This window comes from Carcharhinus amblyrhynchos, chromosome 1 (genome assembly GCF_965287045.1).
Source record: "Carcharhinus amblyrhynchos chromosome 1, sCarAmb.v2.hapA, whole genome shotgun sequence".
NCBI lineage: Eukaryota > Metazoa > Chordata > Chondrichthyes > Carcharhiniformes > Carcharhinidae > Carcharhinus > Carcharhinus amblyrhynchos.
Window position 1 is genome coordinate 97,121,318 of NC_137324.1, and position 24,616 is coordinate 97,145,933.

General features: G+C 40.6%; 1 protein-coding gene across 3 annotated transcripts in view; it reads left to right on the forward strand.

Moving 5' to 3' along the window:
- The window catches only part of LOC145343258 (coiled-coil domain-containing protein 149-like), a 118,151-nt gene that overhangs the window by 60,513 nt on the left and 33,022 nt on the right, over positions 1–24,616 (forward strand). For all 3 annotated transcript variants that reach the window (XM_080189363.1, XM_080189374.1, XM_080189383.1), the window contains exons 7-9: positions 2,776–2,848; positions 8,076–8,160; positions 22,345–22,489. In XM_080189363.1, coding sequence (XP_080045489.1) covers positions 2,776–2,848; positions 8,076–8,160; positions 22,345–22,489 — 303 coding nt within the window. The remainder of the gene's footprint in view (positions 1–2,775; positions 2,849–8,075; positions 8,161–22,344; positions 22,490–24,616) is intronic.

Below are 24,616 nucleotides of genomic sequence, written 5' to 3' on the forward strand. Positions count from 1 at the left end.
GTCCTGGAAGCAGATTAATTATCAAATCAGGGTAGATGATTTGTGGTGACAAATCGGGGTGGCACGTTCACCTGCACCCTCATGTGCCAACTACTACACACCACAACTCGCACCAAATTACTTTGCAGCTGCATCCATCCCTTTCTGTCTCTGCCCTTCCATATATCCCCATCATCATCTAATGGTGACTTTGGTTAGTGACGTCACTGGATGAGTAATCCAGAAGTCCAGGCTAATATTTTGGGGACCTGGGTTCAAATCCTACCATTGCAACTGTTGATTTTTTTTTATTCTTTCATGGGAGAAACTGCTGCCATTTGCAGAATGGTCAGGAACCAGAGGGAGTTGATTTAAGGCGATTGGCATAAAACCAAGGGAGGACAAATATTCTTATGATAACTGCAAAATACTGCAGATGCTGGAATCTCTCTGATGAACCAGCTCTGATGAAGAGTCACCTAGACTCTAAATGTCGGTTCTGCTCTCTCTCTCTCTCTCTCTCTCTCTCTCCACAGACGCTGTCAGACCTGCTGGGATTTTTCAAATATTCTTATGGTTAGGTCTGAATTGCATTGGTGGGAGCAGATACATTCATGGCTTTCAAAAGGAAATTTGAACATTATCAGAGAAAAGAAATAATTGCAGGACTGCGGGGAAAGGATGGGGACTAGCCAATTTGCTCTTCCAGAAAGTCTGCACTTTCACGGAAAGCAAATGGCCTCCTCCATACTGTATCCATTCTATTCTGTGATGCAATTTGTCAGAAAAACTTGCTCTCCCTCTCCAAACATCCTCCAATTTCATTTCCAACTTTGCATCTGCTGAGGAAAAATAGCTAGTGACTATTTTTAAACCTCATTTTCAAACCCTGCCATTTTTTCTTTCTGTATTAAAAGGTCACATATCACAATAAAACTCATTTTTCTTTTGACTTTTTTTTGACAGTCTCATTCCCACTTGAATATCTCAAGTCAGGGAGTGATGTTTTATAAGAGCATAAATGTCATCCTTAAACAACAGAAGTTGTTCACGCTGAAGGGTAGATTATCTGAAATGGGTTTAGTTTACACCCAAATGGTTAAAAGCAGGTTCTGATACAGGTGGAACAGGTTCTGGTACAGATTGTCGCTCAATTTTCTGAAATTAGTAATCATTTGCAGCTTCAGGGAGTCCATCAATGTTGTGAATAGCAAATAATGTGGACGTGAAATTTAAAGATTTGGGAACAAAAATTCCAAAAGCTCTTTGGGAAGCTTCAGAAGAAATCACCCACTTTTTCCAGCTTGTGATGACATGCAACAAGTAATGACATGACATTAAAAAGTAAGAAATGACATGCAAAAAGTAAAAGGAATCTTAGGCATGTGTTCTACAGATTATAATGCTTGAAGTTTTGGTTTTAAATTTATTTCCAAGCTCTAGGTAGTCGTTAACAGGGTTATTATCTACTCATTACTATGTCATTGGTCCCACTGTGGATCACGGTGATGAGACCCCATCCCTCTCCATTATCCTTTAAGGCAGTTTTGAGATTTCACTTAACCTGGAACCAGATAGGCAATGTATCTAGTGAAACCTTTGTTTCTGCTTACAAAAAATGCTGTCTGTCCTCCAATTATTGAGTCTTGTGCAACCAAGACATTGTCCTTGCATTCATGCTACTCCTCCTTCCCTCTTTTACTCCCCTTCCCCATTTGGCTAACCTTCTGCTTCAAGATGCCAAGGTCAGCTTTGAGTCTATCTGAAAGTCTATATCATTATGTTCATAGGCAGTAAATGCATGGGATCAGTTTCTGAAAGTCCTTGCTCCCTATCTCACTTGGATTGCCTTTACACTACTGGTCATATCAACACCTTTCTGCAACTGCACTTCTCCACAAGATGTGCCTGAGGTCTGGAGCAAACTGTCAGATATTCTTCCTTCCCTTTTATGTATTGGACATGTCTACAATGCTTAATGGCTAAGTTAGTGTCATTCAAGACAGAGAAAATCAGTGTAGATATGATTGAGAACTAGAGAGCACAGATTTAAAGTTGATTGGGAAAAGAAGCAATGGCGTCATGAGGAAAACCTTTTTCGGCAGTGAGTGGCTATGAGTTGGAATGCACTGCCTGAGAGTGTGGAGGAGGCAGATTAATTGGGGCATTTGAGAGACAGTTGGATTATTACCAGAATAGGAAGGCAAGGAAAGGGGATGAGGTAAATTGCTCCCCTAGAGATCTAGCACAGACACAGTGAGCTTAGTGACCTCCTTCTCTACTGTAAGCGTTCTATGATTCTATGAAAAGATTTTTTGAGATTACTGGGTTGTTATGTAAAGTCAATCTTTTTTTACAGTCTGTCTCTGTAATTCATCTTGCCTACTGCCTTGTCCCTCTGATCAATCTTATCTGCAGATTTGACTCTTTGATAAATGTTGTTTGCAGGTTAGGTTAGGACACCAGCATTAGGAAATCAAGATATAGCAATGTGCAAATATAAACTATTGCTGATTTTCCAACTTCTGAATGTCAGTGCAAGTTGTCCTAATCATATTAAATGAATGAGCATAAATACAATCATTGATTTTAATGAGGGAAAATTTACTTATGATTGAAGGGGTCACATGTGCTCTGTCCATGGTCTCCAATAAAGGCCCCCTGTTGACAGCATAGACTTGGAAAGTCAGCCTTAGAGTACCTTCACTCTAGTTTGGAAAATTAGCCAGCCTGCTTTGATCTTAGAGAGTAGGAGCAAAGCTACATGTTATCTCTTTGTGTTCTTCTATTTTCCAGGTATCTGCATGAACATTTAAAACAAATCCAGGAAGAAGTCAACATCCTTAAAAACAACATCTCTAAATATAAGGTATTGTTTGCTTCAACATGCTAATGCACCAGCATTGAGACTCATATTATTTCATTAGTAGAAAATAAAAATCAATATATATTGTAATCAGCTCAAATTTTAAACTCAGCCTCGGTGTTGCCAGTCCTTCAAGATGGAATATACTTCATGCATTATTTACTAAAATTTATGACTGTAAAAAGTCCATTATAATCATTGCCACCTGTTAGGAAAATAAATTGCAGTTACCTTTGGTATATTTTGGAACATAAGGCTTCAAAGTAGGAGTAGGCTGTTCAGCCCTTAGGACGTGTTCCGCCACTTATTTAATAAGATCATAGCTGATCTTGTTGCATCTCAACTCCACTTTGATGTCTGTCTCCTATCACCATTGTTTTCCTGGCCTAACAAAAATCTGTCCAACTCACCCTTGAATAAATTTAGACTTAGCCTCCACTCTTTTCGGGAAAGAGAATTCCATAGGCTAATGACCCTTTAAGTGAAACAATTTCTCTTCAGTTCCATCTTAAACGGTAGATGTCTTTATTTAAACTGTTTCCTCTGGTCTTAGACCCTCTCACAAGTAGAAATATTCACCCAGTATCTACTCTTTCAAATCCCCTCAGGATCTTCTATGTTTCAGTAAGAGTATCCCTCATACTTCTAGACTCAAATGGTTATAGGCCCCACTGTCAAATCTTTGTTCATAACATATCCCAGGAGTGAGTCAAGTGAACCTTCTCCGAATTGCTTTCAACGCAGTTTTTTTTTCAAATATGGGGTGCAAAACTGTACACAGTATTCCAGATGTGGTCTCCCCAATGTCCCATGTCTAGTTCCCATAAAACTTTCCTGATGTATATTCCATTTCCCATGCCATAAATATCAATATTCCATTTGCCTTCCAATCACTTGTGCCTGCATAGTAATTTTTTGTGATTCTTGAACACAGACCCTTCTGTACCACTGAGTTCTGCAATCTCTCTCATAGAAATTAGAAGGAGTAAGCCATTCAGCCCTTTGAGCCTACTCTGCCATTCATAGTGATCATGGCTGATCATTGAATTCAATAACCTGATTCCCCTTCCCCCCATATCCTTGATCTCTTTAGCCTCAAGAGCGATATCTAATTTCTTCTTGAAATCAGACAATATTTTGGCCTCTAGGACAACATTTTGGCCTCCATTTGATTAGTATACTACTTTTCTATTCTTCCTGTCAAAGTGGACAAGATCACATTTACTCACATTGTCCTCCATCTACCAACATTTTGCCCACTCACTTAACCTAGACTCTCTACCTCTTCCTGACTTACTTTCCTACCTGTCTTGATGTCATTAGCAAATTTAGCTCCCATATATTTGATTCTTTCATCCAAATTAGTGATATAGATTATGAATAATTGAGGCCTCAGCACTGATCCCTGTGACACTCCATTAGTTATAGCTTGTCAACTCAAAAAAACAATTTGTCCTTACTCTCTGCTCCCTGTTAGCTGACCAATCCTTTATTCATGCCAATATGTTACCCCCTACACAATGTAACCTTATTTTCTGTAGTGACCCCTTGATGTGACACATTATCAAATGCCTTCTGGAAATCTAAGTTCACTGCATCTGGAGATTTCCCTTTATTCACCTTGCTTGCTAGATCTTCAAAAATCTCTAATAAATTAGATAAACAAGATTTCCCTTTCACAAACCCATGTTGTCTCTCCCTGATCAAATTACGATTTCCTAAGTATCCTGTTATAGCTTCCTTAATAATGGATTCTAGCAATTTCTCTTTGACAGATGTTAGGCTAACTGGTCTGTTATTTCCTGCTTTCTGTCTCCGTTCTTTCTTGAATAAATTTGAAGAGCATTTACTATTTCCCAATCCACTGGGACCCCTTCCAGAATCGAAGGAATTTTGAAAGATTACAAGCAATGTACTCTGCAGCCACTTCTTTTAAGACCCTTAGGATGCAGGCCATCTAGTCTTGTGGACGTGTTATCCTTTTGGTCTAATAGTTTTCCCAGCCCCTTTTGCGTAGTGTTGGTGATTGTTTAAGTTTCCCCATCCCATTCACCTCTTGATTTTCAAGTGTCTTTGGGAAGTTTTGTATGTTTCTACTGTGAAGAAAGACACAAAATACCCACTTAACACTTGCCATTTCCATGTTTTTTATTATCATTGCCCCACATTCACTCTCCAGTGGACCAACACAAGCTTTAGTTCCCTTTCCTATTTAAATAATTGTAGAATCTCTTATTCTTACTCAGACTACTATGTAACATTAAAGTGGATAATGGGTTTGCAGGTAATGTCTTGAGATGGAAAGAAAGCTGGTTAGCAGAGAGAAAGCAAAGAGTTCGGATAAATGGATCTTTTTCTGATTGGCAGTCAGTAACTAATGGGATTCTGCAGGGACCCCAACTTTTCACATTATATATTAATGACTTGGAAGAGGGAACTAAATGTATTCTCTCCAAATTTGCAGATGATACAAAGTTGGGTGTGAGGGTGAGCGTGAGGAAGATGGTCGAGATGCTTCAGCGTGATTTGACAGGCTGAGTGTGTGGACAGCTACATGACGGATGCAGCATAATGTGGATAAAAGTGAGGTTATCTACTTTGGTAGCAAAAATAGGAAGACAGATTATTAGTTGAATGGGTATAGATTTGAGAGAGGTGGATACTCAGCGATACCTTGGAGTACCCGTGCACCAATCGCTGAAAGTACGTGTGCAGGTACAGCAGACAGTAAAGAAGGCAAATGGTATGTTGGCCTTCATAGCAAGAGGATTTGAGTATAGGGATAGGAATGTTTTACTGCATTTGTACAGGGTGTTCGTGAGGCCACACCTGGAGTATTGTGTGCAGTTTTAGTGTCCTTATGGGATGGCGTGTTTGTCATATGAGGAGAGACTCAGTTGGTTAGGATTATATGCATTGGTATTTAGAAGAGTGAGAGGAGATCTCACAGAAACTTATAAAATTCTAACAGTGTTAGACGGGATAGATTCAGAAAGAATGTTCCCAATGGTGGGGAAGTCCAGAACTAGGGGCCATAGTTTGAGGATAAGAGGTAAATCTTTTAGAACTGAGGTGAGGAGAAATTTCTTTATCCGGAGAGTGGTGAATGTGTGTAATTCACTACCACAGGATGTAGTTGAGACTAAAAGATTGTCTGATTTCATGAAGAAATTAGATATAGCTCTTGGGGCTAAAGGGATCAAGGGATTTGAGGGGGAAGGTGGGATCAGGATATTGAATTTGGTGATCAGCCATGATCAGAATGAATGGCAGAGCAAGCTTGAAGTGCAAAAGGCCTACTCCTGCTTCCAGTTTCTATGTTTCTACTGTCTGCCTTTGTATTACTTGCTAGCTTTCTCTCATATTCTTCTTTCTCCCTCTTTTTTTTTAGTCATTCTTTGCAGGTTCTTAAAATTTGACCAACCTTCTGACCTATCTCTTATCTTTGCAGTTTTATTCAGTTTTTCTTTCAGTTCAATACTAATCTTACTATTATTACCAATATGCAAGCTAAAGCTATCCATTTTATTCTTAAGTCTTTAAAGATTTTGTGCCTTTTGTCCAAACTAAAATTTAAATAAAATTAAAAGATCCAAAATGTTTTTCAAATGCCATTATTATAGTTATCAATTGATTTGCCTTTTAGTAATTTCGTTCAGGTTTTTACCAAAAATTCAGCGTCTCTCAAAAGCCTGGCCTTGGACTTAGTATTCTGGCCCAGAGTTGTGACGGATAAATTCAGATTCTGTAGTCTTGTCATATTTAGAAGGAACATTTTCACAGAAAGCATCAATGTCATTTAGTCAATCCAGCAAATGTGTAATTTTACTTTTTAAATCCTCCCTTAATTTTTCTCACTTCAAATCCTTAGCTGTTTTCTGTAACGATTCCTTGACAGTTTGATCATTAAGAGGACTCCCACCAGTGACATCCACAGAGCTGTAGGAGCTAAAGCACACAAAATAATCAATTGGCCATTTAAGCATTTTTCTTTCAAAATGTTATGTTTTCAATTTCAACTATTCCATGTAATTATGCATTCCATGCTCAAACAACTCACTGTTTAATTAAATTCCTCATTCTCTTTGTGGCAACTTCAAATTGGTGACATCTCACCAACTCCTCAACTAAAGGAAGTAGCCTTTCCTTTTTAGATCCTTTAATTTAAAAATTCTTTATTAAACCTTTAACCCTGTCTGAGCTAGTGGAAATAGTTCCAGTATTTAAAATCCCTTCTCATACCTATAGTTTCTTAATTTTGGCATCATCCCGTTGAATATATGTATAGTTCTATCTTAGTGGCTGGAATTTTCTGGCCATTCATATGGTTGGGTGGGATTTTCCTGTCCTGTCTACAGCACACCCTGGTCAAGGGTTTCCTGCCAATGAGGGGTGCATTCAATAGGAAATCCTATTGACAACAGCAGGTCCAGTAGATCCCACGCCAATCAATGGCAGGCCACCTTCGCCACTGTGATACACACAGCAGGTTGCTACCCATTGGCTTTAATGTTCTGTCTGCAAAAGAGTGCCTCTGACTTTACTCTAACTGTGGCCTAATCTATGTCTTGTGCAAACAAATAGTGCTTGTTTAATACCATGGGCCTCATTTATAAAGAACAAAAAGACTATTTTTATTCATGGCCTTACTTACCTGCATTCGGGCTTTCAAGAAAAAATGTATTTGAATCCCTGTTGGCTAACTAATGTTATGTATCAATTCAACATCATTTCTTTATTGTACTCTGTGCTCCTTTTCATCAAGCCCAAAATGTTGTTGCACTTGCAGGTAGATGATATAAGAAGTTAGGTAGTTTCTAGTAAAGCTTTCTTTCTATCCTTTTGAGTAAGAAATTGATTTGTTTCTGACTATTCCCTCCTTTCCAATGTGATACCTAGTAATTGTTCTTGGGTGAACTTAAAGATAAAAAATGGGTTCCTTCTCTGTTGGGATACCTCATTGATTATGTTCTTTTACTTCTCTGTTGTTTTGAAATATAGTGTGCTGATTGCCAATATATTTCTAACTCTAATGAGCCAAGTGTATTTTGTAGTGATTGAGATTAACAGTCAGAATGAACTGTTAATTGGTTACTTTGTGACCTGCCCTTTATTCATCATGTGATGAGTCAGGTGACCCTCTTGGGTTGAATCTGGAAGAGGCTGGCTTTCTTTATTATGTTTTAAAAATTATGTTGCCTCATCATTTCCTAACTTCTATTTCACACAGAATGCTCTTGAGCGTAAAAAGCATCCGAAGTCGAGTGGGAGAAGCAGCAGTAGTGCACTTACAGGAGTTCTTTCTGCTAAACAAGGTGAGATGGGCCCATTGCAGTGAGGCTTGTTAGAAAAAACATTCTTCCCCTTCCTGTCAGGTTGTGCGTTCCATTGTTAGCCTATGTACCTGAGTTATTTTCCACCAATCCTGTTTACAAGGACAGATCACCACTGCAATTTCTCTGTCAGGCTACAGAACCAATAACTGTTGGCTATCCAATATGGATGGTATCACAGCCAAACCTGATCCTATCCACATTCAAAAGTTCCCTTAGCGCAGTTTCAATATGGGTCACAGGATAGTGACCAGGAGCAGGAACCTTAATCATTTCCATCATCTAGAGCACTGAGGACTAACTACTGTCTCTCCATTGAGACAAGCTACTGGCACTAGGGGTCAAATCTGGGATTTATCAGTTTATATAATCACTTGCTAAATGTGCTGAGCCAATGAGAAAGCTTAGGCTGGATTTAATGCATCTCGGTGTGATGGGAAACATGGGGACCACACTCACTTAATCGCAAGAGAGGCCCGATATCGTCTCCCATCAATGGCAAAACCTCTCCTATTAAGTCAGTGGTTGAAAGAGGCTAATGTGGGATTCCCAGCCATCAAGAGGGGATGAAAATTTGTCTGATTATTGAACCATTTTGAACCCATTATTTCTAAGCCCACCATCAGTTAGTTTTGGCTCATGGGGCCACATGGTTTTCTTGTACCCTTGGAAGGTTTCCCAGCAAACCCTGTTGATCCTGAACTGTACAAAACTTTGGTGCGGCCACACTTGGAGAATTTCATACAGTTCTGGTCGCCGCATTATGAGAAAGATGTGGAGGCATTGGAAAGAGTGCAGAGGAGGTTTACCAGGTTGTTGCCTGGTATGGTGGGAAGGTCTTATGAGGAAAGGTTGAGGGACTTGAGGTTATTTTCATTAGAGAGAAGAAGGTTACGAGGTGACCTAATTGAGGCATACAAGATTATCAGATAGGGTGGACAGTGAGAGCCTTTTTCCTGGGATGGTGATGGCTAACACGAGGGGACTTAGCTTTAAATTAAGGGGTGGTAGTTATAGGACGGATGTCAGAGGTAGGTTCTTTACTCAGAGGGTAATAAGGGTGTGGAATGCCCTGCCTGCAGCAGTTGTGGACTCGCCAACTTTAAGGGCGTTCAAATGGTCAGTGGATAGGCATATGGATAACATGGGAATAGTTTAGGTTAGAGGGTCATTAGATTGGTTCCACTGGTCAGCGCAACATCGAGGGCCGAAGGGCCTGTACTGCGCTGTAATGTTCGATGTTCTATATTCTACGAACTCTCCATTCACCTGACAAAGGGGCAAACCCCGCAAGCTTGTGAGTTTACTATCAAATAAGTTGGTTGGACTTAAACCTGGTGTTGTCAGACTTCTTACTATTTTTATTGACCAGCGGCTTTCGACAAGCTGGGGATGTCAATCACTGCAAGGAAGATTTCACGGTAGCCACTTATGTGCCTAAAGAGTATTTGATTCTCCCCCAACAGTTCTTGGATCTGTGGATCAGATATAGGCTTGACAGGGTCATGGCCCTTGAGTCCACAAAACACTTTATAGATAAACAGAATACATGGGAATCCCTGGCACTTGTTTGCATTGGAAAGATCTAGTTTTTTCAGAATATCTTCATTTTTCCTTGATTGGGACATTCCGCATTACACTGACAGTCCTCAATAGTCTTGCTGTTTTCTTTGTCATTCTTGCTGACCACAATGTTAAAGTGATTTAAATGGTCATGACAGCTCAATGTTTTCAAACCATCATTAGACATTGGCTGTAACAATAAGGCTACATACATCAGCTCCCATTAACATCACTGGGAAGAACAATAAGAATAAGGGCAGATAGCATAGACATCTATCCCACTAATTCAATGAGAAATTCAAATCCACCTTTGGTCACCACCTCCCTCCTCCCCCCACCTTGTCTCCAATCCCTGCCTCCCCCTTGACCACCCCTACAGGATTTTGTGAGCTGCAGATGTTGTGACACTGAATCTGCTGAATTACAGTCCTGGATCTGAAATAGTGTGTGTCATAATCCAAGTTGATCCATCAAACTTTGTCAAGAGTTTGTGTTGTTCAGTAATTGGGGGCAGGTGGTTTGGCGTTTTAATTGGCTTGGAGATTGTTGAGTGGCATAGTCTCATCTCACTAATAACGTGAGTTTCTGTCCTTCGTGGTTTGAGGGAATTATATTTCAGTGGTAGTAATTGCATTTAAATTAGATTTCTTGCTGTTTCATGCAGGCAGACAACAGTAATAAGTTGTATTTAAGAGATACCAGTGAAGATTGTATTGATTGATCTGTGGGCCATGCATAATGTGAGTGCAGAGAACTAAAATAAGATTGGGCTTAAAGAAATACTCCAGGATATGGACAATGATGGAATGATCATTTAGTATTCTTTGAAATAATATGTCCCTGCCTGCATTAATGTTATTAAATTCATATTGTAATTTTCTAAATGAGAGATAATAGTTTATAAATCAGACCTAATTCCCCAATCTTTCAGGATTAAGCATTGAAACATGAAAGTTTGTCCTGATCACAAACTGATTCCTGCTTGAAGTGTATACAGTCAACTTCATTTCATATTATTTTATTCAAATTATCTTAATTCATGAAATGCCTCCTATGTTGTTTTCTTGATGTTGCTTAATTTCATTTTTTTAGCATATTGTGATTTTGAACTAGCAAGTATTTGTTGGTTTACATCTACTTGAGGAATAGGTCAGTGATGATTATGGTGCCACACAATTGAATATCTTTTCACTTCTTGCCATGTGAAAACACTGATAAAGAATGGCCATTCCTGGAGGGTCTTTGGTACCTGTGCAGCTGCATGTTATCATGAGTCACAGCCTCAAGGGGAGGAAAGTTAATTCAAGGGAAAAAGCCTTGCATTTCACAGATTTCTACCCCAGTAATGGAACCGCAATGTGGCTTTGTAATAGTTGACTATTTTTGGTTCTTTCTTCCCCTGTTACATCAGAGACCAATTAAACATCTTGTCCATTCAGTTAATCTATCAATATCAAGTTTCTGCACCACATACTGTACCACCAATCTTTATGTAATCAGCAAACATATATATTGCTTTTTGTGTTATCCAAGTCATTAATAAATATATTAATGACCTAGACCTTGGTGTACAGGGTTTAATTTCAAGGTTTGCAAATCTTACAAAATTTGGAAGTGTTGTGAACTGTGAGGAAGATAGTGGACAGCTTCAAAAAGATGTAGACAAGTTGGTGGAATGGATGGAGAGATGGCAGATTAAATTAATGCAGAGACGTGTGAAGTGCTTCATTCTGGTGGGAAGAATATGGAGAGAGACAATATGAGACAATTCTAAAGGGCTACAGGAGCAGAGGGACCTAGGTGTATATGTGCATGAATTATTGAATGTGACAGGACAGGTTGCTTAAAGTTTATTTATTAGTGTCCCAAGTAGGCTTACATTAACACTGCAATGAAGTTATTGTGAAAATCCCCTGGTTGCCACACTACGGCACCTGTTCAGGTACATTGAGGGAGAATTTAGCATGGCCAGTATACCTAACCAGCACATCCTATGGACTGTGAGAGGAAACTGGAGCACCCGGAGACAATCCATGCAGACACGGGGGGAACGGTGGGCAGACTCTGCACAGACAGTGAGCCAAGCTGGGAATTGAACCTGGGTCCCTGGCTAACCACTGTGCTACTGTGCCTCGGTTGAGAGAACGGTTAATAAAACACAAGGTATCCAGGGCTTTGCTAGAAGGGGCATTGTGTCAAAGTTAAGGAAGTTATGTTAAACTTGTACTGCACACTGGCTCAACCGCAATTGGAATATTGCACATTCAGTTCTGGGTGCCCAACTTTAATGAAGGAATTAGAGAGAATGTAAAAAAGATGCATGAGAATGGTTCCTGGTATGAGGAACTTCAGTTATGAGGGTAGACTGGAGAAGTTGGGTCTTTATCCTTGGAGAAGAGAGGATGAGAAGAAATTTGATTGAGATATTCAAAATCATGATGGGTCTGGACAGAGTAGATCAGGAAAATCTGTTCCCATTCAAGTACAAGAGCACACAGGTTTAAGGTATTTGGCAGAAAAATTGGCACCAATAAGAAAAACCTTTTCACCCAGCGAATGGTTAGGATATGGAATGTGTTGCCTGAGTATCATGTAGTCAAATTCAATTGAGGCATTCAAAAGGGAGTTGGATTATTATTTGAAAAGAAAGAGTGGAGGAGAAAGCAGACAGAAATAAACAAATCCACCTTGGTCCATTTTCAATTGGAAAATGGTTGCCATTTTCACAAAGTTATGACCTGATTCTGCATTGGCTTCTGATTGAGTTTTTGAATTCTTACCATGATAACCACAATCTTGTTCTCACCATTATAAAGTCCAGTTGAAATCTTTCTGGACTGCCAAACATTTTCAGTGTTATGTTGTCTCATTTTATGATGCCCAAACCATGTACTTGATTTCATGACTGCTGTTTTTTTTTCAAAAATCTACCAATTTTTTCAAGACCATACGGTCTATTTCCTTGTTGCCTCTTCCTCCTCCAACAAAACTATTCCAATCTCCAAAAACAATCCCTTAGTGCTCTCCGTTCTCCTATTTGATTGTTTTTTTTTTAAATCCTATCATACATTTCATCATCTGAATATTTGATAATGGGTATATATACCTGAATGTGGTGATACTCACCAGTTGTTCCTTTAGTTTCACCAACATCAGTCCATCTAAATCACATTTCACTTCACTCACACAGTTAGCAACTTCTTTGCCTAGTACTAATGCTATCTCCACTCCTCTCTTCTCTTCCAGAGTGTATCATTCTCAGTTCATCACTCATGATGTCTCCTTCTCCTGTCCACTGTAGGCCACATAACCCTAGGATATTTAATTTCTACTTTTCCATTTCTTGCTTTAGGATCTCTAGCTTTCCTCTCCTGTTCATTGCTTGTACATTCCAACTCCTGTTCTTTTGAAATTACCAAGCTTGTATATAGGAGGATGACTAACTCAGAGGCTTCATTTCCTCCATGTCAAGCCGAATATCAGGGAGACAATTCTCCCAAAAAAAGTTCCATAAGAACATAAGAAATAGGAGCAGGAGTAGGCCATCTAGCCCTTTGAGCCTGCCCCGCCATTCAATAAGATCATGGCTGATCTGTCGTGCCTCAGTTCCACATTCCCGCCCTCTCCCCATAACCCTTAATCCCCTCTCTTATCAAAAACCCATCAACCCACGTGTTAAAAATATTGAGCGAGGTAGCCTCCACCACTTCAACGGGCAGAGAATTCCAGAGATTCACCACCCTTTGAGTGAAGAAGTTCCTCCTCAACTCCGTTCTAAACCACTCCCCCTTTATCTTGAGGCTGTGCCCCCTAGTCCTACTATCCTTTCTGAGCGGGAAGAGTCTCTCCACCTCTATCCTATCCATCCCATTCATCATCTTATACGTCTCAATGAGATCTCCCCTCATTCTTCTAAACTCTAACGAGTACAAGCCTAGTTTATTCAGCCTCTCCTCATAGCTCAACCCCCTCAACTCCGGCATCAGCCTAGTAAACCTCCTCTGCACTCCCTCCAAGGCCAAAATATCCTTGCGTAAGTACGGCACCCAAAACTGCACACAGTACTCCAGCTGCGGCCTCACCAGTGCCCTATACAGCTGCAGCAAGACCTCCCTACTTTTATATTCAATCCCCCTCGCTATGAAGGCCAGCATCCCATTAGCCTTCCTGACCACCTGCTGCACCTGCAAGCTGGGTTTTTGTGACTCATGCACAAGGACCCCAAGGTCCCTCTGCACCGTCGCCTGCTGCAGTTTTTCGCCACGTAAGTAATAATCCTTCCTACCATTATTCCTACCAAAGTGGACCACCTCACACTTGCCAACATTAAATTCCATTTGCCAGTTCCTGGCCCATTCGCCCAGCCTATCTAGATCCTTCTGTAGACTCTCCACACCCTCCGCACAATTTGCCGTTCCACCAATCTTGGTGTCATCAGCAAATTTTGACACCCTACACTCGGTTCCCTCCTCCAGATCATCTATATAAATGGTAAATAGCTGAGGCCCCAGCACTGACCCCTGGGGCACTCCACTAGTCACCAACCGCCAATCCGAATAGCACCCATTAACCCCCACTCTCTGCCTCCTATTTGACAACCAATCCTCTATCCACGCTAACACCCTGCCCCCAATTCCATGCCCCCTTACCTTCTGCAATAACCTCTTGTGAGGTACCTTGTCAAACGCCTTCTGAAAATCAAGGAAGACCACATCCACCGGCTCTCCTCTATCCACCGCCCTAGACACATCCTCATAGAACTCCAGTAAATTTGTCAGACACGACTTCCCTTTAATGAAACCGTGCTGCGTCTGCTCTATCAAGCAATTCCTCTCAAGATGCCTCGCTATTTCCTCCTTGATGACGGATTCTAACATTTTACCTACAACAGACGTTAAACTAACCAGCCTATAATTCCCTGCCTTTTGCCTGCCACCCTTCTCAAACAACGGCGTAACATTAGCCGCTTTCCAATCTTCCGGCACTTCCCCGGAATCCAGCGACGTCTGGAAAATAATCACCAAGGCATCCACTATCACCTCCGCCATTTCTTTCAGAACCCTCGGATGCATTCCATCCGGTCTTGGGGACTTGTCCACAATCAGCCCCTCCAGTCTGTCGAGCACCGCCTCTCTCGTAACAGTAATGTCATTAAGACCCTCCAGTCCTACCACCTTTCCATCTCTAACACCCGGCAAATTATTCACGTCCTCCTCCGTGAAGACCGAAACAAAAAAGTTATTCAAGACCTCCGCCATATCCCCATCCCCTACCACTAAGTCCCCCTTCTCATCCTGTAAGGGACCAACATTCACCCTAGCCAGCCTCTTCCTTTTTATATATTTATAAAAACTCTTGCTATCCTTTTTTATATTAAGCGCTAGCCCAGCTTCATAGTTTCTCCTACCCTCCTTTATCAACTTCTTTGTCAATCTTTGTTGACATTTAAACCTCTCCCAATCCTCTTCTCGCCCACTACTCTTAGCTACTCTAAACGCCTCCGCTTTTAATTTAACACTTTCCTTCACCTCCTTCGTTATCCACGGCTTATCACCTCTCCTCCTACTGTCCTTTTTGACCATCGGAATAACCAAGTGCTGAATTTGCAGGAAAACTGGTGTATATCACAATTGTTTTTTTCAGTGGGAAATCAGACTTGAATCTCCTACACTCTGCAAACTGCGGAGAACTGCAGAGGTCACAATTGTGAATATCATTAAAAGCTTGGGAGGCAGAGCCTACTCACGCCAGAGTCTGACAGTTCTGGGCCTATGCGCATGCGCAATGACCCCGAACTGTCAGCCTCCCTTTTGCTGGCCATTCGGGATCCCCACAGTATTACCCCTCTCCCATGGCCCAATCGCGGCTCACACAGCCACTCCCAACCCCCTTCCCATCCCAGAGTGCTCCGGTGTCCAGCCCCCTCAACCAGCAGACCACCCGCAAGCCTGCTCTGATTGCTGGTTTCCCTCCAGTTCTGACCAATCCTATCTGCAGAGTGGCAGCCACCTCGACCGATCGCCCTCTAGGCCCCGCCCCTGCTGGCCGCGCACCCTACACCCTGTCCCCTTGGCATTGCTCCATGTCCATTGTGTCCCCCAGGCATGGACACTTTGCCTCTTAGGCAGTGCCAGGGTGTGCATGGCAAGGGGTCATCACCCCACCACCGCTCGACCCCCTGAGGGGTGCTGATTGATCCCACCCTTTACGCCATCAGAATCTCCAGCTGTTTCTTGAAAGTGGGGAGCTAGCCTAAACCCCACCGGACTGAATCTATACTGACGGGGTGGGAGATGCTATCAGGCCCAGAGAATTCAGTGTTGGGCTTTATAATCACATTTAAATAAGATTAAAATTACTTACCTGCTGTTCCTGCTGGTTTCCTATGTGGTCCCGACCGCACCGGACATCTGGCGCTTGGAGATGCATGTGTCGGGAACACATGCACGAATCCCGCGAATTGGCCCACATGCGAATCTCCTGGCCTGACCCGCTAATATTTTGGCGGGTCAGGCTGGGAAAGTTGCCCCCCACGTGTTATTTGCTACGGGTCATGTCTAGGCCATTGGTGTTCATTTGTGCTATCATGCAACATTTTCTTGGCTATTTTCTGTGGTAGTTCACCATTGCCTTCCACTGTGATATCAGTTTAGTCATCTACAACTTGACCATTATAATGGGTTGCACTGGACAACAGTGATACCAGTAGCAGACCTCACACATCTGCCTTTACACTGTTGGAAGACTTAAGAACATTGTGATGTTGAATCACCTCTGAAAGCAGTGACTTCCACAGAATGAAGAAGCTATTAGAGCTACTGCTTTGGCATAAAGGAAACCACTGAGGAGAGAGTTCCATCCTAGCGTACTAGAATTCCTTCAGTCGAAAAATTCTGAGGCAGCGCAGAAGTACAGTGATTAGCATTGTTGTCCCACAGTGCCAGAGAACCAGATTCGATTCCAGTCTTGGGTGATTGTCTGTGTGGTGTTTGCATGTTCTCCCTGTGCCTGCATGCATTTCGTCTGGATGCTCTGGTTTTCTCCCACAGTTCAAAGATATGTGGGTTAGGTTGATTGGCCATGCTAAAATTGCCTTAGTGTCAAGGGAGTTAGGAGTTACGGGGATAGCGCCTGCGGGGAATTGTTGTTGGTAGGGTTCAATGAGCTGAATGGCCTTCTTCAACACTGTAGGGATTCTAGGTAAATTAAACACGAGCTGGAAAAAAAGTAAGGATACCACCAACACTAATGAGCAATGCACACAAATTAAAGAATCTGTCAAGAAGGGAAGGAAAGTAGAATAGGATTTTTATGAGGCAAAGGAATCAAGAAACCATGAGTTATGACTCCAGTGTTGTAAAAGATGGAAAAACTGAAAAAATTGAAGAGTATTAACATTGAAGAAGGCAAGTTGAAATACACACACTTGAACAATGATGTAGAAGAGAAACAGAAAAGACACAAGCACAATGCTTAAAAAAGCAGTGTTATATACTGGAAGATTGGATCAGCTAGGAAGATTAAAACTTCTCTATGGAAAATCAAAGGGAATCTGTACTGGAATTAGTGGTACTCAGCAAAAAAAGTACTGAAAACAACAGCAAAATAAAATAAGGAAGGTTTTTTAATAAAAGAACCCTGACAAAGTAAAAATCATCCTAAGGAAGAAGCCAAAGGTATGCCAATATCCTGCCTTTCATATAATTAGTCTGTCTGTGCACCAAAGAGTGTGGTGAGAGTTGTACCAGAGAATGCGTGGAAAGGCAGAAATGACCAGTTTGGATTGTAGGGAGGAAGAGGGACAAGAGAAGCAATTGACATTATAAGATTAATGAATGAACATAGTTTAGATTTTGGACAGGATTTATATGTTCGTTTTTGGAGATTTGACGGAATTAAGTTCTTGACTGTGCTGAAAGACATTGGAGAGATGGATGACTCGTGACAAATCTGTACATAGGGCAAACAGCAACAGTAAGAATAACCTACTGGAAGTCAGAAGCATATGCAATTGGAAAATTGGAAAGTTCAAAAAGGCTATTGCTTATCACCAGTCTTCTTCAATGTCTTTGCAGAAGCAAACATTAAAGATGTGTTTGAAGTCACAGTATCTGCTGCTAAGATTGAAAGGGTAAATGATGACATCAGTTAGATTTGCAGATGACAAAGCACTTGTAATCCTTCCTTTGTGCTTGCTATAAGAACTTTTAGATAACTTAGTAACAGCAGGGATGAACTTTGGAATGAAAGTGAATATTGATAAAACCAAAGTGATACATATTTCAAAATCACAAATGTATATTTGTATATTCATGGAAGGAGGAGAACAAGAACAGATGTGAGAATTCATGCATTTAGGAAGTGGTGCAACAAAGAAATAAGATCAAGGGAAAGTAAGTATACGGTAAGACAGTTCTTAACCAGAAAGCTGAATAAACAACTTAAGAAGTGATTTGTTAATAGTTTAGTTAAGAGTGATTTGTTGGAGTGTTGTTTTGTATGGATGTGAGACTTGGACCTTCTGGAAAGCTGATACCAATTTGATAAAATAGCTTTGAAATGTGGGCTTGGAGGAGAATGTGCAGCAGAGATGCATAGCCTCTGGAGTCACGCAGATGTCTATGCATCCAAAAGCAAAATACAGCTAATGCTGGAAAACTGAAATCAAAACAAAAATGCTGGAAATAATGCTGCTTTGCAGCATCCTTGGAGGGAGAATCAGAGTTAATGTTTCATGTCGTATAAACTCATATTGGAAGGAAATTACTTGTGGAGCTGACTTTTCGTAGACAACAGAAGTGGGAACGAAGGCATTGGAGTCTGGAAGGTTGCATCGCAGAGAAGTGTGACTGTTTCACAACATAGTTCTTTGGCATGTCCACTCCAATTAGGCAGAGATCAAATGAGACTCCAGTTTCTTTGTACCGGTTTTATTGAAGCAGCTGTAGGAAGCTATACCAATCTATAATAGAGCATAAGCTTCTTGAACAACTACAATACATTATTTTTATGTTGTTATACAGATAATAGTTTGTTTATATTTATCAATCAAAAATTAACATGAGTTAGTACAGTTACGCAATCATTATTCATACAGGTATACAGTGATTGTATTATCATGTTTTCACTATAGCTATGACCTTCAACACTAGTTGCAATGGACAAAACAGCATCTTGTATCTTTGTCAGAAAACTCTCACCCTGCTCAGTTCCCACATGGTCTTGCAGCTGCATCTTGAGTCCTTATAATACAATTTTACTTGGCTTAAAGGTTCTACAGTTTTTGAAACAAGGTCAGGAAGTGGGAAGTGGCAGTTCTGTAATTTGATAGGCCAATGAGCTAAGTGTGAGCTTATAGAAGGATAGTTTTCAAATTCTGACTGCAGTCAAGAGAAACATGGAGGATTGCCTGGACTAGCAGCAGGAGATGTAGGCCCACATATTGGAGTCTCCTGAGAAATTGAGAAGTCATAGGCACAGATTGGGAGAAGGCCATTCATCATGTGCACCATCAGGCCTCAGGATTTTGAGGGCAAGAGCTCTTCCATTGAGAGAGTGGCCCACCTCATGGAGAGCCGTATGCAGTATCACTCTGACTGTATGCAGGAGCAGTATGCTGACAAACAAAGAGCACAAGAGAAATTATGCAGCATTGACTAACTAGTGGTGTTACTGCAGGATACAAAGATGAGTTGGTACCTTCTACGCCCCAGCTGTTGGTCCCTCAGATGCATCAATGTGTTGAGGGAATCAAAGATTATTTTGAGGGAGCATGCCCTCACAGGACACTGGCTTCAGGATTCAAAATATTGGCCTCTTATGGAACCACCTAAATAGTCAGAGGCTGTCCCTGCATTGTTGCTGGTGGAGCAGCCTGTGATGCTGCACATATTACACAACCACAATGGATGACTGCCTTGGGCATCTCATCTGCAAACAGACATAAGTGAGTAGGCTGCCTGTGCACACACCCAGCCACAAAGGGAGCACCTCATAGGAATGGCCATAAATCAAGGCATCACGTTGAGGTTCACTTGAGTTATGTTTGAGTAACATTTTCAGAATTCAATACAATGCAATGTTTTGAACCAAGACCTGTTGGATTCGAGTCTTTGATGGAGTCAAGGTAAAAAAGGAAGATACTTGATATTGACACAAATGTTTGTGCTCAGGATAATTGTGTGGCTGATAGTGATTATGCTTCATTAATTATTGGGAGCAATTGTGGACTTTTGTTTTGTGTGCATGATGGTGTATTTGTATTGTGTGCATTTTCTTACTTCAACAAAGGTGAGTATCAGACTCAAATGCTTTCCAGGATGATCAGCTGTTGTGGACTGTGGAAACCCTTCATGTTTCTCATGGCTGCATTCAAAATTTGCAAACTATTCTTCTATAAACTGATACTTAGCTCACTGATGTAACAGATTACACACCTGCCACTTCTCACTCTCTGACCTTGTTTCAAAATTGTAGTGCCTAAGAACTGCATTGTGAAACAGTCCCACTTTCTGTAGTGCATTTTCCCATGCCCTTATGCCTCTGTTCTCACTTCTGCTGCACTATGAAAAGCATTTGGTGTATTTTGCTTTTGGATGGAGAGATGTTACCTTATCTACTACTTTAATCACTTGCACAAAAAAATCAATCAGACATGACCTACATATTACTCATCCATGTTGGCTCTCTAATTCGCTCAAATTTCTCTTAAGTGCTCAGCTACTCTAAGTATAGACTCAAATAATTTCCTCACAATAGACGTCAGACCAACAGGTCAATAACTTCCTGGTTTCTCACCTTGGCAGCACCAATGTCTCAAATTAACTTAGAGATTAAAAACAAATTGGATATTACCTTTTTTCATTTATTCAGGGGATGTGGGCATTACTGGCTGGGCCAGCATTGGTTGTCCATCCTTAAATTGCTCTTGACATGAGTGTATTTGAGAGGGCATTTAAGAGTCAATCACATTGTTATGGGTCTGGAGTCACATTTGGGCCATACAAGGACAACAGATTTTCTTCCTTAATTTCAAATTTTTATTGAATTCAAAGTTCACAATCTGCCATGGTGGGATTTGAACCCAGATCCCCAGAGCAGCACCCTACCTCTCTGAATCACTAGTCCAGTGACAATATCACTGCACCACTGCCTCACTTATCTGCATACTCCATTAAGGATCATGCAATAACCGCATATATGAAAGTAAGAACATGCTTAGATACTGATTCACAATGTGAGCATGTGATACTAATGGGAGCCTGCATTAATGCTGAAAGGTACTGATCCATGAAGATGCATTTAAAGTGTGAAAATCCAATTTTAGATTTTGAAATTCAAGCTTCAGGTTAAAATTAAAATGGTCACAGTTTTACCCAGTGGTTCTGTGGTTCCCTATTGAGTAGAATTGTACATTCTATCTAACGATTTACATTTTGTTGTCACAAGTGTATTTGTGTGACATTTCACCAATATATTGTCTTGGTGGGTATTTGCACTGAAGGATATGATGGAGCCAAACGTATCAGGAAAGTTTGAGGCTTGATTCTTGATCCTTGCTGAGATGGCCAGTTGTGCCCCAGCAGCATGAGTGTTTTCTGCAATCTCACCAGATGAAAATATAAAGTTAGTGTTTCTCATTCTCATTTCTATGCATGGATATTTGGTGAGCTCGGAATTGGAGCGTAAATCTCCCCGCCTTCCCTGCACCTCCCTCCAGTGCTGCCTGCTTGTGATTACTATTCCTGTTTACAAATGACAGTAAACGCTTGCATGGGGTTCCAGGCATACCAAGAAAGAAGCGCTATCTTCAGAAAGGGACAAAGTGAAACTCTTGGAGTTTTAAAGATGGCTGAAAGGCAATCAGGTGCCCTCAGCATAAATTAGGAACAATCAGAACTGAGACCAATTATTAAAAATGTGTGTTTTCTCAGTCAACCTTGGCTGGTGAAGTTGCATTACAAAATCTGAACTGTTTGATGAAAATTAAAGTTGATGTAGCGTGCAGCTTGTTAAAGGCATTTTTGAAAAATTAATTTTTTAATAAAAAATATTTCAAACTGTGTGACTGACTTATGTAACATTTTGATGAGTTAAAACTGGTCAGATGATAATTAATGCTAAGGGGAAATTACTCTCAGTCACCAAAAGCTACTTGTGATATTTGATGAGGTAGGATGGTTATCCTTGATTAAGCCTGGAGCACAGCAAAAACACTGAAATGCATAATAAATCTGTTGCAACTAAATTACAGGGTCATTTTAATTGTCTCATACTTCTGGTGGGGAGCTTTATTCAAAGCGAGAACCGATCAGAAAGTGAGTGATGTTTGTAGTCTTATCTTTAACCCATGCTCCATTGGAGCACAGCTGCCAACTGGGAGCGTCGCACTACTTGACAATTCTATAGCTATCATTGGTCACAATGAGGGTGAAATACAATAATTTAGGCAAAAAGATGATTAAAGGTTAAAGACCGAAAATTCAATTTTTTGCATTGATTTGACTGCTAAAATTCGTAAGCGGAGTTTAAATCCCAAAGTGCCTGCTTTTCTTGCCTATGCAATTAACATAACTGATGTTATTTTATGCACTTTGGCTACAGTCCAGGAGCTATTGTCCGAAGATCATGGTTGTAGTCTGCCAGCCACTCCACAGTCCATTTCAGATCTGAAATCATTGGCAACTGCTTTACTTGAGACAATCCACGACAAGAACATGGTTCTTCAGCACCAACGACAGACTAACAGGCACGTATGACATCAGCTTGATAACAAAGACCAGTCGTGCTGTGGTTTTAAATGTGCTGGTATCCCGTTGGTGCAGATAAGTAAATTATTCCTATTGTTTTGTTACTCCTGGAATCAGAAGATTGTATTATGGTGTTATTGTTTTGATAGATTTAGTGCTTTGTTGCCACTGATCTGATTACTCAGTTGCAAAGCTGTCGATTCTTCTTAACTGAATAAAGGCACTTCATCAAAAAACATAACTCACCTTCCAACTGAAGAAATGTCCTGAAAATGGAAATCATGAAGGGAAGGCTAAGAGCAATATCCTAGGTGGATCTTTCTAGATTACTTGCCATCAGTGTTCTTTATCAGTGCAGATATTTTTTGAGACAGCTTCTGATCCAGGCTTTTGAAATAGTATTTTCATTTACCATCTTGTAATTCTTTACATCTGGAAATCTACATCTATATCTTTTTTGCTTTCAACCCTTTCAGGACTAATGTAGTCCGTGTATTGATACCTTGATTTTTGGTAAATTGCTTACTGGAGTTTATGTAGGAATCCTATTAAATTCTCCAGCTCTTGGGATGTGGAAATTACATTAAATCACATCTACTGATGCAAAAATATAACTCGTAGGGCTAAAGGGAGGATTGCGGGATCAGAATATTAAATTTGATGATCAACCGTGATCAAAATGAATGGCAGAGCAGGTTCGAAGGGTCGATTGGCCTATTCCTGCTTCTGGTTTCAATGAAATCAATAATTACATTTATTTGCAATTCGAAGCAAGGAATTGCAAAAATACTGCATATATGATGCTGTGTAAGATAGAATTTTCTGAGATAAATGCGCTGGAAATGCCTTTTGAAAGACTGAGTTTGATTCTTAGTCACTTGAAGTAAAAGAAAAGGTCTTGCTGCATTGCTGAGGTAAGGAGTTACACTTCAAAAGTGAAGTTGAACACTTGGGTAGCTCTTTAATCTGCACGTTATCCAGAATCCACATTATCTAAAAACACAGAGGTCCATTTCTTTGATATTTGGTATTTCTTTGAAGACCAAAAGAACAACGTAGGGCACAGAACAGCAGTGCAGATTATCCTTAGTTTTCTTTAAAATAAAGCACAATATCAAGAAGACCTCCTGCAATCTGCTGCCATCCTTCACCTTTGTTTAAAATCTTACCTGGGTTAACACTTGCATGCCTGTACTCAATAAATTGGAGCTATGGATGATTTACAGCACGGAAGGAGGCCAATCAGCCCATTGAGCCTTTGCTGGCTCTCCGTGGAGCAGTCCAGTTGCCCTACTCTATTCTCATAGCCCTGCAAATTTGTTTTCTTCAAGTGTCCCTCGAATTTTCTGTTGAAATTATTGATAGCCTTTGCATCCACAGCTCTCTGGGCAGCGAGTTCCAGGTCATCACCACGCATTCCATAAAAAGCATAGCTTTTTAGCAATACTTTCTCATGTTCCCCCTATATCTCTTGCCCAAAACCTGAAATCTGTGCACCTCTAATCCTTGTTCCATCAGTGAATGTGAATAGTTTTGTTACAATCCCTGCTGATGTTATAACTGAACGGGAAGATTCCAAAATAGAATCCTGGCTCAAAAGGTGAGTTTTTGTTTTTTTTTCCACAAAACATGGAGCTGCAGACTCACAGGACCACAAATTAGTTTTAACATCAAGAAAAAAAATCTATTAAACATGAAAAGTTGCATTATTATTTTACAATACACCTTTATTCCTTCCACCTTAGTTTAACAAACACACACAGATTTTAAGGTTAGTATGGATTACAAAGTACATACAAGCTTCAATAATCTCACACACAAAGTCCTTTTTACGCACATGAGATGACTGTGGTCAAATGCATACACTCCGCTTTGAATCCCAGTTAGTGTCCGTGGATTTCTCTGCTGAATTTTCCTTGATGATTGTTAATTGAGAGCTTTTAATGCTTTCCCTTAGTGGTTTGCATTCTGAAAACCAGTCTAGGTTTTCCAAATGACACTTTTAAACAATGTCTCTGCTCCTTTTTTAGTAGGAAGTCCAGTCCAGGATTTATACCAGCCTCTTTAGGATGTCTTTGTCTTGACTACCCTACGAACTATTCACAATTGCTTTAACTCTCGATTCC